Consider the following 14,795-nt stretch of genomic DNA (forward strand, 5'->3'; position numbering starts at 1 on the left):
CAAAGATCCGAGTCAGTAAAATGATTCGAACTTCCCATCACTAACCAGGTTTTTAAATGGATGCATGTAGTATGTAATAAATAATGCACTTTGCATTGCTTGAGAAAAAATACCAAATTATTATAATCTATTTTACAAATGAAAGTAATTAGAATTTACAGTTTGTACTTGTTTTCTCTGAAATGATGCAAGCAATTAAAAAAGATAAAGGCCAAACTGTTTAAATATATTGCAGTTTATTACAAAATATACATCGAAACACACACAGCAAGCATATGACAGAAATAAAACAATTACAAATAAAATACAATTTTGAAATAAATTACAACTAAAGTATAAAAGGCAGAGGATTCTTATGTTAACACAGCAAGCATATTACATAAATAAAATTACTATATATATATATATATATATATATATATATATATATATATATATATATATATATATATAAAATCCTATTTTGAAACTAAATTAAAATGCAAATACAAAAGTAACTTGGTAAAAAAACAAGCAAGTACAGCTGAAGTCAGAATTATGAGCCCCCCTTTTGATATTATTTTTCCATTTTTAAATATTTCCATTATGATGCTTAACAGAGCAAGGTAATTTTCACAGTCAGATAATAATAATTATAAAAAGTATAAACTTTCACAGTATGTCTAATATCTTTTTCTGCTGGAGAAATTCTTATTTGTTTTATTTTGGCCAGACTAAAAGCAGTTTTTACATTTTTTAAATTCATTTTAAGGTCAGAATTATTAGCCCCTTTAAGCTATATATATATATATTTTTTTTTTCGATAGTCTACAGAACAAACCATCATTATACAATAACTTGCCTAATAACTTACCCTTACCTGCCTAGCTAACCTAATTAACCTAGTTAAGCTAGGTTTTAGAAGTGTCTTTAAAAGTGTCTTGAATAACATCTAGTAAAATATTATTTCATAAATGTGTTGAAAAAAGATCTCTCCGTTAAACAGAAATTGTGGAAATAATAAACAGAGGGGCTAATAATTCAGGGGGGCTAATAATTCTGACTTCAACTGTATGTATATGAAGAGTTTGGTTGCAAAACGCCATAAACGTCATTTTTTGACATTTGGATTTTATTATTGTAAATCACAGTTCAGATGTACCTTAATCTATGTGTGTATTTCTGCCCTTAATAACATTTAAGAATGTACATTTTAGGCCGAGTACAACATGTATTTTTTCAAAAAACCTAAAATCAACGTTTCTTTTGATATCGAATCCACGTTGATCACCGACGTTGATTAACATCGTTTTGCTCATCGGGGTAATGTTAAAACGACGTCAGGCACTTCATTCAAATCTAACCTGAAATCGTCGCAATTGGTTACTTACCCAACGTTGAATCAATGCTGATTTTCAGTCGATCGAAACAACGTTATAGAATCCACGCATTTTCAACATATAAACGACCTAATTGGTTTATCTAACGTTGAAATGATGTTAATTTTAGGTCGATTGGAACATCATAGAATTCACAAATATTCAACATATAATTTATCCAAATGATTTAAAGTTGAAATGAATGCATAAACAGCCTTTTCAACATTAAACCAACAAATATTACATAATTACAGTTTTTTTTAAAGGATACATAATATAATTTCATCTGTATATATGACAAAACACACCACAATCTGTCATCATTTTTTATTTATACAAATATACAGCTGTACACATTCATCAAGAGCATAAATTCTTTCAACTCTTCTATACACACAGTACACTTAAACACAGAGAAAGAAAATTTAAATTATAGGCTAAAATAGTGAAAACCAGTTACTCAAAAATAAAACTGTGGAATATTAAATACATTTGTCTATTTGTGTTCTATTTCAACATGTATTTTTATTAGAGTAAAAATTCATTTGATTTTTAGATGTGCATAATAACAATTTACTATTAGGGTCAAAATACAGGTTAAAATCACAATGCTTAAGCTGTTTAAAGAACAACATTTATTGAATTAACTGAGAAAGATACAATATGCCTATCACAGAAACTAAAATGCAGATGCAACCATAGAAAAAAAAAGTATTCTCGTTGGATTAGCAGGGTCAATAAATAAATTAAATAAAAACAAATTAGTTTTTTAGGTGGTGTAAAACTGTTGGGAAGCCATTTATTTTATTTTAAGCACATTATTTACTAGAATTTTATCCCGGATTTTCCAGAAATACTAAGTATTAGTGACCCAGACACTTGTCTGAGAACAAGCTTGAAATATTACAACCACCGGTAAGAATTGCAAGCTTGTTTTTAAATTACAATTACTTTTTTCAAAATATCATTGTTTAATGACTAAATGCTATAAATAAAAAACAGCGCTGTGACCAAAGAGTGTAAATACTGAATAATCCTATGCAATGCACATGGTCCTATTATAACGTTTGTCTTATTTACAAACTACAAACATAAAAAACATTGCAATAATTTAAAGCAATGAAAATCTATATGTATACTATATATAAATCTAAAAAAAAATAATACTTTAAACGGCGTCTCGTCCGAGCTGAATCTCTGCGGTCACCGCACAGACTCTGTAAAGCTTCTGTCAAATATGCACTGTATATGACAGACACAAACTCAATAAAAACGTGATGTTTGCAAAACTGCTACATTATTATAGAGCATCCGCTGCGACGTAGATAGGATCTGTTGTCAGGTTTATGTTCCCTCTAATATTTAGAGATTTCCTCTAAAATCACTGTTATAAAATTACCAGAATTTCAGTATCTTTCCTAACATTTTTCTGTTCTCTGAAACTCTGAATATTTCACTTTAGTTTTATTTAGGATTTATTTTTATTATAAGTCATGACTAGGCCCACATGGAATCTGTGCGCGCAGAATTCCGCAGATTTTCCACAGAATTCCGCAGATTTTTACCCCATCACTAATTCTGTTTATTTACTTAATGTGTAAATCTAAATTTATTGCGTTTTAAAATGAATTACAGTAATATTATTGACTAATATGAAAATGTTAATCGGATTTAAGTACAATGCAGTTTGTAAAGTAATATTTTCTGTCTTTTAATAGATATATTATATGAGAGACTTGCTTTGTTTACCTAATAAAGTGAATCTATTTGGATTTGCATTGTAAACATCAAATAAAAGTAAAAAAAGGTATTATTTTTATTTCCCATATTAAGGTTCTAGTTGGATACTCCCAAAAACATTCTGCAGAAATCCGCAGATGTCTACCCAAATTTTCAGCAGAAATAACAACAAACATCTACAGATTCCGTCTGGCCCTAGTCTTGACTGCAACAGTAACGCCCCATTCACACGGGGCGTCAGCGTCAACGCTTCCCATTCACTTTGAATGGGTGACGTCAAGCGTTGCCGAACTGCATTGTGGATCCGTCGGCGCCGCTTCAGATGCGTTGCTCGCGGCAGAAGTTGGGACTAGCTCAACTTTTCAAGCGCCGATGGAGGCGTCAGCCAATCAGATCGCTGAATGCAAATATGGCAGCTAGACAGGGGCCTATTGCTGACTGAATTTCATTGGCTGACGCTGCGATGACGATCACATTAGCCTCAACTTCAGGCACGCCTTCAGTCAAGCGTTGACACTGAAGCCCCGTGTGAATAGGGCGTTAGTGGCAAAAAAGCTTAACAAAACAGACTTTTATTTTGGCATGGCGTGTGACGTCATCAGGCGGCGCCACGTCAGCGCTGTAATTCAAATGGAGTAAGGTTTGTTTTAAAACGTTTACAGATATAACCCGATTGAAAGTTTTAGTTTTTATATGATGCTAAATTATGTTACTGCTGTTGGAAATATTATTTTAACCCTTTATACAACGTAGTACTAATTTATTCTCAGTAACCGAGGGCTATTTTTTGAATAAAGTAACAGTAAAGTGTGTAGTAAGTGTTTTAAAGGAACGTTTTACCTGATTTCTTTTTGTTAATTACTCTTATATAAAGAAACTGTTTAAGTAGTTAAGTGTTAAAGAGAAGTTATTTTGTTTCTTTTCATAATTTTATTTATTTTAAACAGGACATTTTTATTGTTTTGTTCATTTTAAACAGGATAAAGTGTCCAAACACAGAGAAAAAAACTCCTCCAGAATCGACTGATCTCCACACTGTTATAAAGATGGCATTTATTAAAGAGGAGAGTGAAGATGTGAAGATTGAAGAAACATTCACAGTCAAACAGGAAGATCCACAGGAACAAACAGGTTGATTTTTATTCTCAGGCCCCTTTTACACTAGTGCACTTTAGTTTTAAAACGATGTCCACACTAGCATTCCACAGAGCGTTTCTGAACAGCTCTCTGTCCACACCAAAACACTAAAAACGCACATCACCTGACCACACACACACTCTCAGGCAATCGATGCAGCATTTCTACCCAGATGAGAGCTCTGCTCGTCGGACTTGCTCATCAAGCATCTTCCGCAGGATCTAATCTCACTATACTTATTAAATGTGCGATTTCATTCATCTTGTTGTCTTTATCTAACGACATATTCCCCGACTTTGGTCATTGGAATCTATTACTTGTTCTCAGGTAACGTGTTTTGGCTAAGCGCAAAGATAAGTTAATGATTAATGTAACCATGTAGCCTACATTCTGTATATTGACAGATCGATTGCCTTTATTTCCTATATTGTATAAACTTATTGTCTGTTATACTTTTATAATGGCTATTATAGATTATTAAAACTGATATTCAGCAAAAGAGAGGGTGTGTTTTGTATTTTCACTGAAATTGAAAAGAGGCAGTTGTTATAGGCTCCGTTTTGTTATAAATATCCACACAGTGAAGATGACGCTCATAAATGCAGCACAACCTCTCAGCATTTCTGCTGTCTGTTAAGTTGCTAATATTAAAATGAAAATAGGCAGTTCCTTAAATCATGTTTACATTTTATTGTTGAGAAAGTGAAACAACGTAGCCAGGATGATGTGAATGAAGTTATAAAGTACACTGTTCCCTTTGAAGATTTACCCGTGTCCTCGGTAGTCTGTTTTCCATATCAAACTGAGGAGGGGGAGACTGCAGCCTTGATCAAACTTGAGAAGTCTGAACTTACAAGAAGAGGATGCGGTACTAAACTGTGTGTTAGGCTACTTAATATTGAGGAAAAGCCCCAATCAGAGAGGCGAATGTCTGCAGCCCCGCCTCCGTTTTCAGATGTCTCCGTTTTCCATCATCCACACTGAGACGAAGCAGCAGCGTTTCAGAATGAAAACGGCCTCTCCAGCGTTTCCAAAACGCTCGTTTTCGGCACTCGAAAACTCCGGCGTAGTGTGGCAGATGGCATAACCGTTGCAAAACTTATGCATTTTAAAACGAAAATGCATTAGTGTAAATGGGGCCTCAAAGACCAACTCAGTCATCTGATCCTCATTCAGATATATTTTATTAATAAGAATACTAAATTTAATCCATCTTGCAGCCCTGAGTGTGCTGCCTAGTTCTCCTAAACGCACCAAAGCACATATTGAAAGACAGGAATATGTTTGCATATGTCACGTTGATCACAATTCCCGTTTTTTCATCAACTTCTTTATGGGTTTAAACTTGTTTCTAGTAGCTGTTACTAATTCTCACAGATAGTATCTGAATTAGAATTACATCATTATTATAATAACTATTGACCAGGGCTATTGTGTTTAAACAGGGTTTCCTTGGAGTCTTAAAAAGTCTTAAATTTACTGAAATGTTGTGCTGTAGGTCTTAAATCTTTTATAAACAAGTCTTCATTTTTCCTTTGGTCTTTAATTAAGGTTCATGTTTTTCTACCCAATCTGGCCAAAACCCATACAATCACCATCAATCCAACTCAATAAAAATTTTATCTTATTATTCAAAAAGGTCATTTTAACTTGTTTTAAATTATTTATTATAATGCTTTAATTATTTTCCTTACAATAACATTTGTTTAAACGTGCTTCATGTATTTACTGCTAAGGACATTGACCTGGACAGACCTGTGTTTTGCACAGGTTTAGTTTATTATAGTTTTTAAAACTTTTAAAACATTTGTCCATTTGTTTTTTTTAATTTTAAATAAAGTTTATTTTGGAAAAAAAAGTTTGTTGATACAAGTATTGCTTGCTTGTTATTACACAAAATTTTAAATCTTGCTAGAAATATCTAAAATATATACATAAAAAATTTAACATTCATTTACTATTGTATTATTAAAATTATTATATTTTTGATAGGGCAAATAAAAATCTTTTCCATCTGGGCCATTTTACACGGTATTTAAAATCATTTGAAAGAAATATCTAAGACATTTTAATTTTATTATTCATTTATTATTGTATTATTAAATGTATTAAATTATATAATTTTTTTGATAGAGCAAATAAAATCTTTTTCATCTGGGCCAAATAATTGTTATAAAACATTGTACAGTATTTTAAACTATATGATGTTGCTGTGGGATGACGCGTGACAAACCAAACAAATTATAGTGGAACAAAAATGTTTAGCATTACACTGACTACAACTGGCCAACAAGCTAGTCTAAAAATGACTTTTTCTGCTTAAGAAATGGATTACAGCATGATGATGATATGCAAACATTTGAGTGAAAAATTCGTCAGTATTGACCATATTCTTCACGTACCAGCAGGCTGCGCCATTGGAGTCTTTTTACTTGAGTTTTTTTTTTAAAGAATTTATTTATCCATCATAAAAACAGTGTTATGCTGCTTAGGCATGAGACAATAACTGCTTTCAAGGTATGCCGTTTGGAAAAATCAAAAGTTTTAAAACGGCCAATATTTTCTTCTGTACCATTCCTACAGTATATCTAAGTTTTTTTTTTTTTCACGACAACAGTATCTCCAGCAGATAAAAGATGTCATTTTTAATCGTAAAGAAATGTGTTTTTGAAACTAATGAAGACAGCAGAAGTCAATGATTCATTTAAATTTTTTAGCCTGACAAAAAAAGAAAAAAGACTCAAAAGAAAATATATTGTAATATAAAGTTTTTGTTTTTTACCCAGACATTCATTCATTCATTCATTCATTTTCTTGTCGGCTTAGTCCCTTTATTAATCCAGGGTCGCCACAGCAGAATGAACCACCAACTTATCCAGCAAGTTTTTATGCAGCGGATGCCATTCCAGCCGCAACCCATCTCTGGAAAACATCCACACATACACTATGGACAATTTAGTCTACCCAATTCACCTGTACCACATGTCTTGGGACTGTGGGGGAAACCGGAGCACCCAGAGGAAACCCTAGCAAACGCAGGGAGAACATGCAAACTCCACACAGAAACACTAACTGAGCCGAGGCTCAACCCAGCGACCTTCTTGCTGTGAGGCGACAGCACTACCTACTGCGCCACTGCCTCGCCACCCAGACATTTAAAAATAATATATTTTAGAGCAGTAATCTCAGTACCTCAAAACCGTGATATTTTTATTCAAGCTTATCATACCGTCAGAATCTTATACTGGCCCATGCCTAATGCTCCTTGATGTTGCAAAGTTATATTTTCTTATTTTCTTATTTTTCTTTGTATGTATAGTCATGAACATGTATAGCCGTTTATTATTCCATGTCATTTCTCCAATAGGCAACTGAATTGTAAGTTTTAAATCAATAGCAAATGAGATCAGGTCACTATGACATGATTGAGAATGTGTATATGTTGCTGTTTGTCGTTGTACTACGTCTATTCTGAGAGCTGATGCTGAGTATTCTTAGGAATTTTCACACTTGAAATTGTTAACCCTGGGTCATTCTAACCCTGGATAAACAGAATCCTGGGTTACCTGTAAATACGTTTCACACTGCTCATGCTATACCTGGGGTTATAAAATAATCCTGGGTGTTCATTAACAGACAGTTCACATTCGCAAACACCGGGTTAACAATATTATTTGTATATTTACATTGTCACTGTCCCTGATTGGACAAACAGCAGATAACCTTTTTTTTAAATGGCATTTCTGCATTTTGTCAGGTATATAAAATGTCACCATGTAGGTCTTCAGCTAAGCCACAGGACATGCACAAAGGCAAGAAAACAAAAACAAAAGTACAAATGAATGAATACCAGTAGCAAAGTATGTCATCTTGCCATATTCTCATCACTTCAATTTACAGCAAACATGGCATTAAGCATTTGCACAAGTTCATTCATTCATTTACCTTCGGCTTACTCCCTTTATTCATCAGGGGTCGCCACAGTGGAATGAACCACCAACTTATCAAGCATATGCTTTAAACAGCGGATGCCTGTCCAGCTGCAAACCAGTACCGGAAAACATTTGCATAAGTTATATACAATAATGCAAACTCACTAATATAAGCTGAATTATGCGCACTTGCTATGAACATGCAGGATTTGTGTCAATCAGGTTTTCCAAGAAAGAGATGCACATGAGGAAACACAACATAAGTAATCTAGAGCGAGTGCATTTGATCATTTGCATTTACAGCCACAGGCACAAAAAGAGCTTGGTTTTTCTCAGACCTCCAAAATGAAATATTCTGCAAGGTATATAATCTGATTTTGAGCTGAAACCTCAGACACATTCTGGAAACACTAAAGACTTACTTTACATCTTATAAAAAAGGTTCATAATAGAAACCCTTTAAAGGTATTTCTGACACAGAAATGAAAATAGCCTCACCATTGACTTTCCATTGTGCGGTTTTAAACCTTGATGAGTTTCTTGATTCTGTTGAACACAAAATAAGATATTGTGATAAAAACGCTGGCTTACTTTGTGTTCCAGAAGAAAGGAAATGTTTAAAAGCACATGATGGAGAGTAAATAGTAGAGTCCCTTAAATATTTGGGGTAAATATCCATATCATGCTTACCACTTTGTGCTTTCATACTAAAGTTAACTTTTTTTGTTCTTTTTTTAAAGACCTGATGGTGCTGAAAGAAGAGACTCATCAATGGAATGAAATGGAAGAAAAAAAACACCAAGAAATAACAACTGATGAAAAACCCACACTCACTAAAAAGACTTCATCACGCGGAAGACCTCGGAAATCCAAATCTGGGTGTAATTTCAGCTGTAAACGGTGTAGAAAGAGTTTTAGTCAAAGGTCAAACCTTGATGTTCACATGAGAGTTCACACAGGGGAGAAACCTTACACCTGCAAACAGTGTGGAAAAAGCTTCTATACTATAGGAAACTTAACAGTGCACATGAGAATTCACACTGGAGAGAGGCCGTATGCATGCCAAAAGTGTGGGAAAAGCTTCTATACTACAGGAAACTTGGCAGCGCACATGAGAATTCACACTGGGGAGGAGCCTTACTCTTGCCTCCAGTGTGGAAAGAGTTGTAAGCAAAATGGCAACCTTGAAGTCCACATGAGAACTCACACTGGAGAGAGAAGCTTTATTTGCACACAGTGTGGGAAAGGTTTTTCTCAAAAACAAAACCTTACCATCCACATGAGGATTCACACTGGAGAGAAACCTTACACTTGCACAGAGTGTGGTAAAAGTTTCAGATGTAAAAACACACTCGATCACCACATGATAAGTCACACTGGAGAGAAGCCGTTTGCATGTGCTCATTGTGGAAAGAGCTTCACAACCAAAGCTAGGCTCATGAATCACACCAATGGTCACACTGGAACCACATGTGATCATTGTGGAAAGAGTCTCACATGCAAAGACTCCATAAAGCAACACATGAAGATTCACTCAGGCGAGCGTTTTCGATGCAGTGAGTGTGGAAAGGTCTTTAAACATAAAAGAAGCCTCGACAATCATATGAAGCTTCACAATGGAGAGAAAAAATGAGGCCTTGTCAAGCGGAGCTTAAGGCTCTCACCCGGGATAGCATGGAATAGCATCTCGGGACAAGTGTGAACTCTTGAATACATCTCAAGTTACTGGAATGAAACCTTTTGAACCTGAAGATTTAAACTCAATAACTGAAGAGGGGTGAAGATGTACCAGGTTGTGAGAGTTTCTACTTCTTCTTTGCAAGAAAGCAAAATAACTCTATATGTGTTTTAAGTTATTATGAACTGAGAACCAAATTTGTGCACATTGCACACTGCAATCAAATGGTCGGCTCTGAAAAGAGAATTAGAAAGATTAGGGAGGAGAAAATGTTTGGGGAGATGCAGGGTAAACTCTCCTACACTCTTAGATTGTGTTTTTGATTATTCACATTGTTTGATCGTCACTCCCTTGAACAAACACCGATTTGCCTCCAATTTTGGGCTTTTGTCTGCAGTTTCACAATACTTGTTGGTGAATAAAAATCCACCTAAACTCGGCTGGTGTGAACTTGACAGTGAGAGACTGATGCAGACTCCATAAAGCCCTGATCAGACTACACAATGCCATTTGCCAATTACAACAGATCAGATTTGTGTCAGATTATGAGATTTTGACTTGATCAAATCTTGATGTGTTGTGGGTAACAAAAGAAGACTTTGGTTTCAGAACACTACACATTTATTTTGATGGACTGATTTTAGAAAATAAAAACGTTTTCCTGTATTCAGACAATTAAACTTTCTGTAGACAACTAGTTTCCCTTAAAGAAATGTTCATGTGAAAACTCCCACATAACTACAAATAAATTGGTGTATGGGAAACCCAGTGTCTCAATTGTGAATGAGAACATGACTGATTTGTTAGCTTACATGCTAATTCCAGGACTTAACGGACTACTGAAGGACTTCAGCTATCTGTAAATTCCAATTATTATTAATATGCAATACATATTGTACTGCTCATGTGGACTAATATATTATATTGTATGCTGTCTGCATATATATATATATATATATATATATATATATATATATATATATATATATATATATATATATATATATACTATTACTAACCAGCAATGATAGGTGAGCAAAATAAAAATTGAAAGAGGATACTTTTATTTGACCTTTCATGAGTCTAATAATCTCAAAGTCACACTTTAAAAGAAGGTCCAAAAACCTGCATTTATAAATGAAGAATGTTTTGCAAAGCATAAAAGGTTGTTAACCAGGTAATGCTGTGTACAATTTGTTTTAGTTACACCAAATTTAACTTGTTTATTGTAAAAAGGGTTTACATGGATATTGACATGAGACATTCTGTATTATGCACTATGTATTATGAGTCATGTGTAGGGCCAGACAGAATCTGTCGACGTTTTTTGCTATTTCTGCAAAGAATTTTGATAAAAATCTGTTAATTTCTGCCAAAATATTTTGGGAGTATTATAACTAAATCCTAAATATGTGAAACAAAGAATAATATCTTTTAAACTTTTATTTAATGTTTAAAATGCAAATCCAATTAGATTCACTTTATCTGGTAAACAAAGCAAGTCTCTCATATAATATTTCTACTAAATAGAATTAATGATGGGCTAAAAATCTGCAGAAAATCTGTGGAATTCTGCGTGTGACATTATGTATTATAAGTTATGTACATGAGCATATGCAGTTGTAGAAAACATGCTCAGTGTTTTCAATAACTTTCACAAAATTGGCAAGTTCTCCTCAGTATCAAATTTTAATCTCAGGAATTCTTTTGATGAATACACATTATTAATCATTTTAACTGAAGTTCTTTAATTTTGGGGAGAATTAAATAAGAAATGTAACTTGTTCTTATTTTTCTAATTTCTGTGAATTAAATTCTTTTAAAATAAACGAGGTCTGAGCTGATTAGGATGAAGCCTTTAAATAAGAATATTCATTTAAAACTTATTATTACATTTTGTATCTCTAAAAATAAAGATGGAAGAGCGAACATTACAGAATAGTGTGAAAGAAAACCTCTGATCAATACTGTGATGTTTTTAGGGATAATATTAATTATTGTTTTAAACTCTTTAGGGTGACAAGCAAAACCCTGTTTAAAGAATGGGTTGAATTATTTTAATTTAGCAAAAAGATTGTCATTTCAAGTAAAAAAAAAAGTCAAATGCGATTATAATCTATTTGAACAAGTTTCCGTTTAATTTTGATGAGATGACGAGGAATCTGGACCAGCACCAAAGCCACTCCTTCCACCTGCTCCATCAATAGAATATCCACCTGTTACCTCAGATGCCACTGAACTTTTACTATAGTTCCCACTATGATTTGGCCACAACCAGCACCAGCAGTACCACCAGCTCCACCTACAACATGTACAGAGATGCTGAAGCACTGGGAGCCACTGGACAATGTACCACATGTCCCCTCAAACTACTTAACACAGTGATCTTTTTTTTTTTTAGCTCTGCACAGTTGCCAGACATTCAGAATCGCTCCCCAGCAAACATCAGAAACAGGTGGGTTCAACAAAGGCTTCCACCCATGTGAAAAAATATGTTGCACAACAAATAGTAGTAATAACTATAATATACAGCCACAGTAAAAAGTTTGGAATACTTTATAATAAGCTTATTCTGCTCACTAAAATGTTATTGCATTTTTAAATCACTGTTATTTTATTAAATGTTTAAAATATAATTTATTCACATTTAAGCCTGAATTGTACGCATGATTAGTCTTCAGTGTGATGATTATGGAGGACCAAGAGTCCGAGGTTGCCACAGCAGGATGAACCGCCAACTTATCCAGCAAGTTTTTACACAGCAGATGCCCTTCCAGCCGCAACCCATCTCTGGAAAACACACACACACACGCTCTCTCTCTTTCACACACACACACATGCTCTCTCTTTTTCACACACACACGCGCTCTCTCTTTCACACATGCACACACACTCACACACAGGCACGCACGCATATGTCACACACACACACATGCACATAAGCTCTCTCTCACACACACTCTCTTTCTCACACACACATGCACGTGCACGCACACACACACACTCTTATGCTTATGGTTATTATTGTTCTGTATTTTAATGTACAAATGATCAATAGAAATGTCATAGAGCTACAGTGTATAGAATTAAAAGTCAGGGAGTAGTCAGTTATTTATAAATGCATTATTTATCTAACAATTGTCAACAGAACAGTAATGAAAATAGAGTAGAAAATGTAAAATTATTAAATTAGTTATTAATAATACAGTATTAACAATATAAATAAACAATGTAAATAAAATGTTAAAGACAAACAGAAACTGAAACAAAGTGGACTTAAAAGTCAAGGACCAGTCATTTATAAATGCAATATTTATTTAACATTGGTCAACAAAACAGTAATGAACATGGAATAAAAAATCTAAACAATTAAATACGTTAAATATTAACAGAAAAAAATACAAAAATTAACAAATTAAATAAAATGTTGAATAAATTTAGAAACCAACAAGTGAATTAGAATAAATTGAACTATTATGGTGCACCGTTGTGGAGGATAGTAGCATCTGTGTGCAAGTCCAATATAAACTAAGCATAGCTGATGTTGTGCTGCATCTTCTTTTGTTTAAAAGTAACTGTGTAGTTACAAATACAGGGAAAATCTGTTTGCTAATTATACATACATGAACACATTAGTGCATTGAATGACTACGTTTTTGTGAGCTTAACTAGGTTTTTGGGAACTAAGCATTGTATCAGTTGATAAAATATGGTTATTTTCTGTAAATTAAAACAGTTATATAAAACTTCCGTATTTTTACAGAAAATTCCTGGCAACCACTGCCGGTATTTTTCAGTAAATTTAAAGGATTTTTTTAGCAGTGTAAATAAATTCAAGTTAATTATAAATGTTGTGTTGATTGAACTAAACAACATTACCTTACCTTTATGTAACTAACTTAAGTTCACTCAAATGAATATTCTTTCTTTAAGGTAACTTAACTCGGTTACGTGGAACCTGTTGACATAAAAAAGTTAATTAAAGCCAACATATCATTTTTTTGAGTGCAAGGTCCTCTGTCCACGAGACTGCAATGGGCATTTCTCAATCTGAAAAAAATCATGAAAAATAGAATAAATAATTTTAACTCAATGACTCCTTTAATAAAGCACAAAATAGCTCTGTAAATTAATTTAACACTGTTTCTAAAATGTGTGTAATATTTATCTAATATGTAATTGTACAGTTTGTATCTCCAAAAACAAAAAAGATAGAGGTAAAGTTGGTATTATATTCACACATTCGTTCATTTAGAAGTCTCTATATTGTTTACCATATTACTTTGAATATTCGATCGAAATTAGCATGCAAGTATGATTTGAAAACAATATCAACACTTATCTAATTCACTGTGAACAATGCTGTACTTTGATAATCATTAATCATTGTCTGCTAATATGATTTTCCTATTTAGAATTTGCAAAGAATTTTTTTCTGAAATGATATTATTAAGGAGAATGTCTGAATATTCAAATATAAAACCAACTTTACCTCTATAAGAAAAAAAATAAGAGGAACTGGACAAGAACATTCCAGGCCTTAAAACCACATGCTGTATACTGTACACTCATAATCCATTCCCCCCTTTTAAAATCTCTCTCATAAACGGTCAAACTATAGTAAATTATTCGACGTAAATCTCAAAATACATGCAATTTAAAACACATTATTATTTAAAAACAAGTATTACATCCCTTACAGAAATTTCACATGAGTTTCACATGTGAAATTCACATGTGATCACATGTGCATGTGAAATTGCACATGTGAAATTTTACATGTGAAACACACAAACCACATGTGAAATGCACATGGGATCACATGTGATCACATGGGAAAATGTGTGTATTTGGAACGCTTTTGTGTGAATTCACATGTGATCACATGGGAAAACGTGTGTATTTGGAACGACTTCGTGTGAATATTCATGTGAACCACATGTGATCACA

The 14,795-nt window shown here is 33.5% G+C and overlaps 2 protein-coding genes across 3 annotated transcripts in view; one reads left to right on the plus strand and one right to left on the minus strand.

Moving 5' to 3' along the window:
• Window positions 1-14,795, minus strand: part of LOC137491295 (uncharacterized) — a 331,835-nt gene that overhangs the window by 145,507 nt on the left and 171,533 nt on the right. The gene's annotated exons all lie outside the window — the stretch shown is intronic.
• Window positions 2,214-10,609, plus strand: LOC100149669 (uncharacterized). 2 transcript variants are annotated; one of them, XM_073948840.1, is made up of 3 exons: window positions 2,214-2,273; window positions 4,078-4,229; window positions 8,908-10,609. In XM_073948840.1, the coding sequence occupies exons 2-3, from the start codon at window positions 4,145-4,147 to the stop codon at window positions 9,798-9,800; spliced, it is 978 nt and encodes a 325-aa protein (XP_073804941.1). In that variant the 5' UTR covers window positions 2,214-2,273; window positions 4,078-4,144; the 3' UTR covers window positions 9,801-10,609. The 2 variants fall into 2 exon arrangements, with proteins under 2 accessions (XP_073804941.1, XP_068073777.2); XM_068217676.2 differs by lacking the exon at window positions 2,214-2,273 and adding an exon at window positions 3,683-3,738.

The sequence above is a fragment of the Danio rerio genome, chromosome 4, assembly GCF_049306965.1.
Source record: "Danio rerio strain Tuebingen ecotype United States chromosome 4, GRCz12tu, whole genome shotgun sequence".
NCBI lineage: Eukaryota > Metazoa > Chordata > Actinopteri > Cypriniformes > Danionidae > Danio > Danio rerio.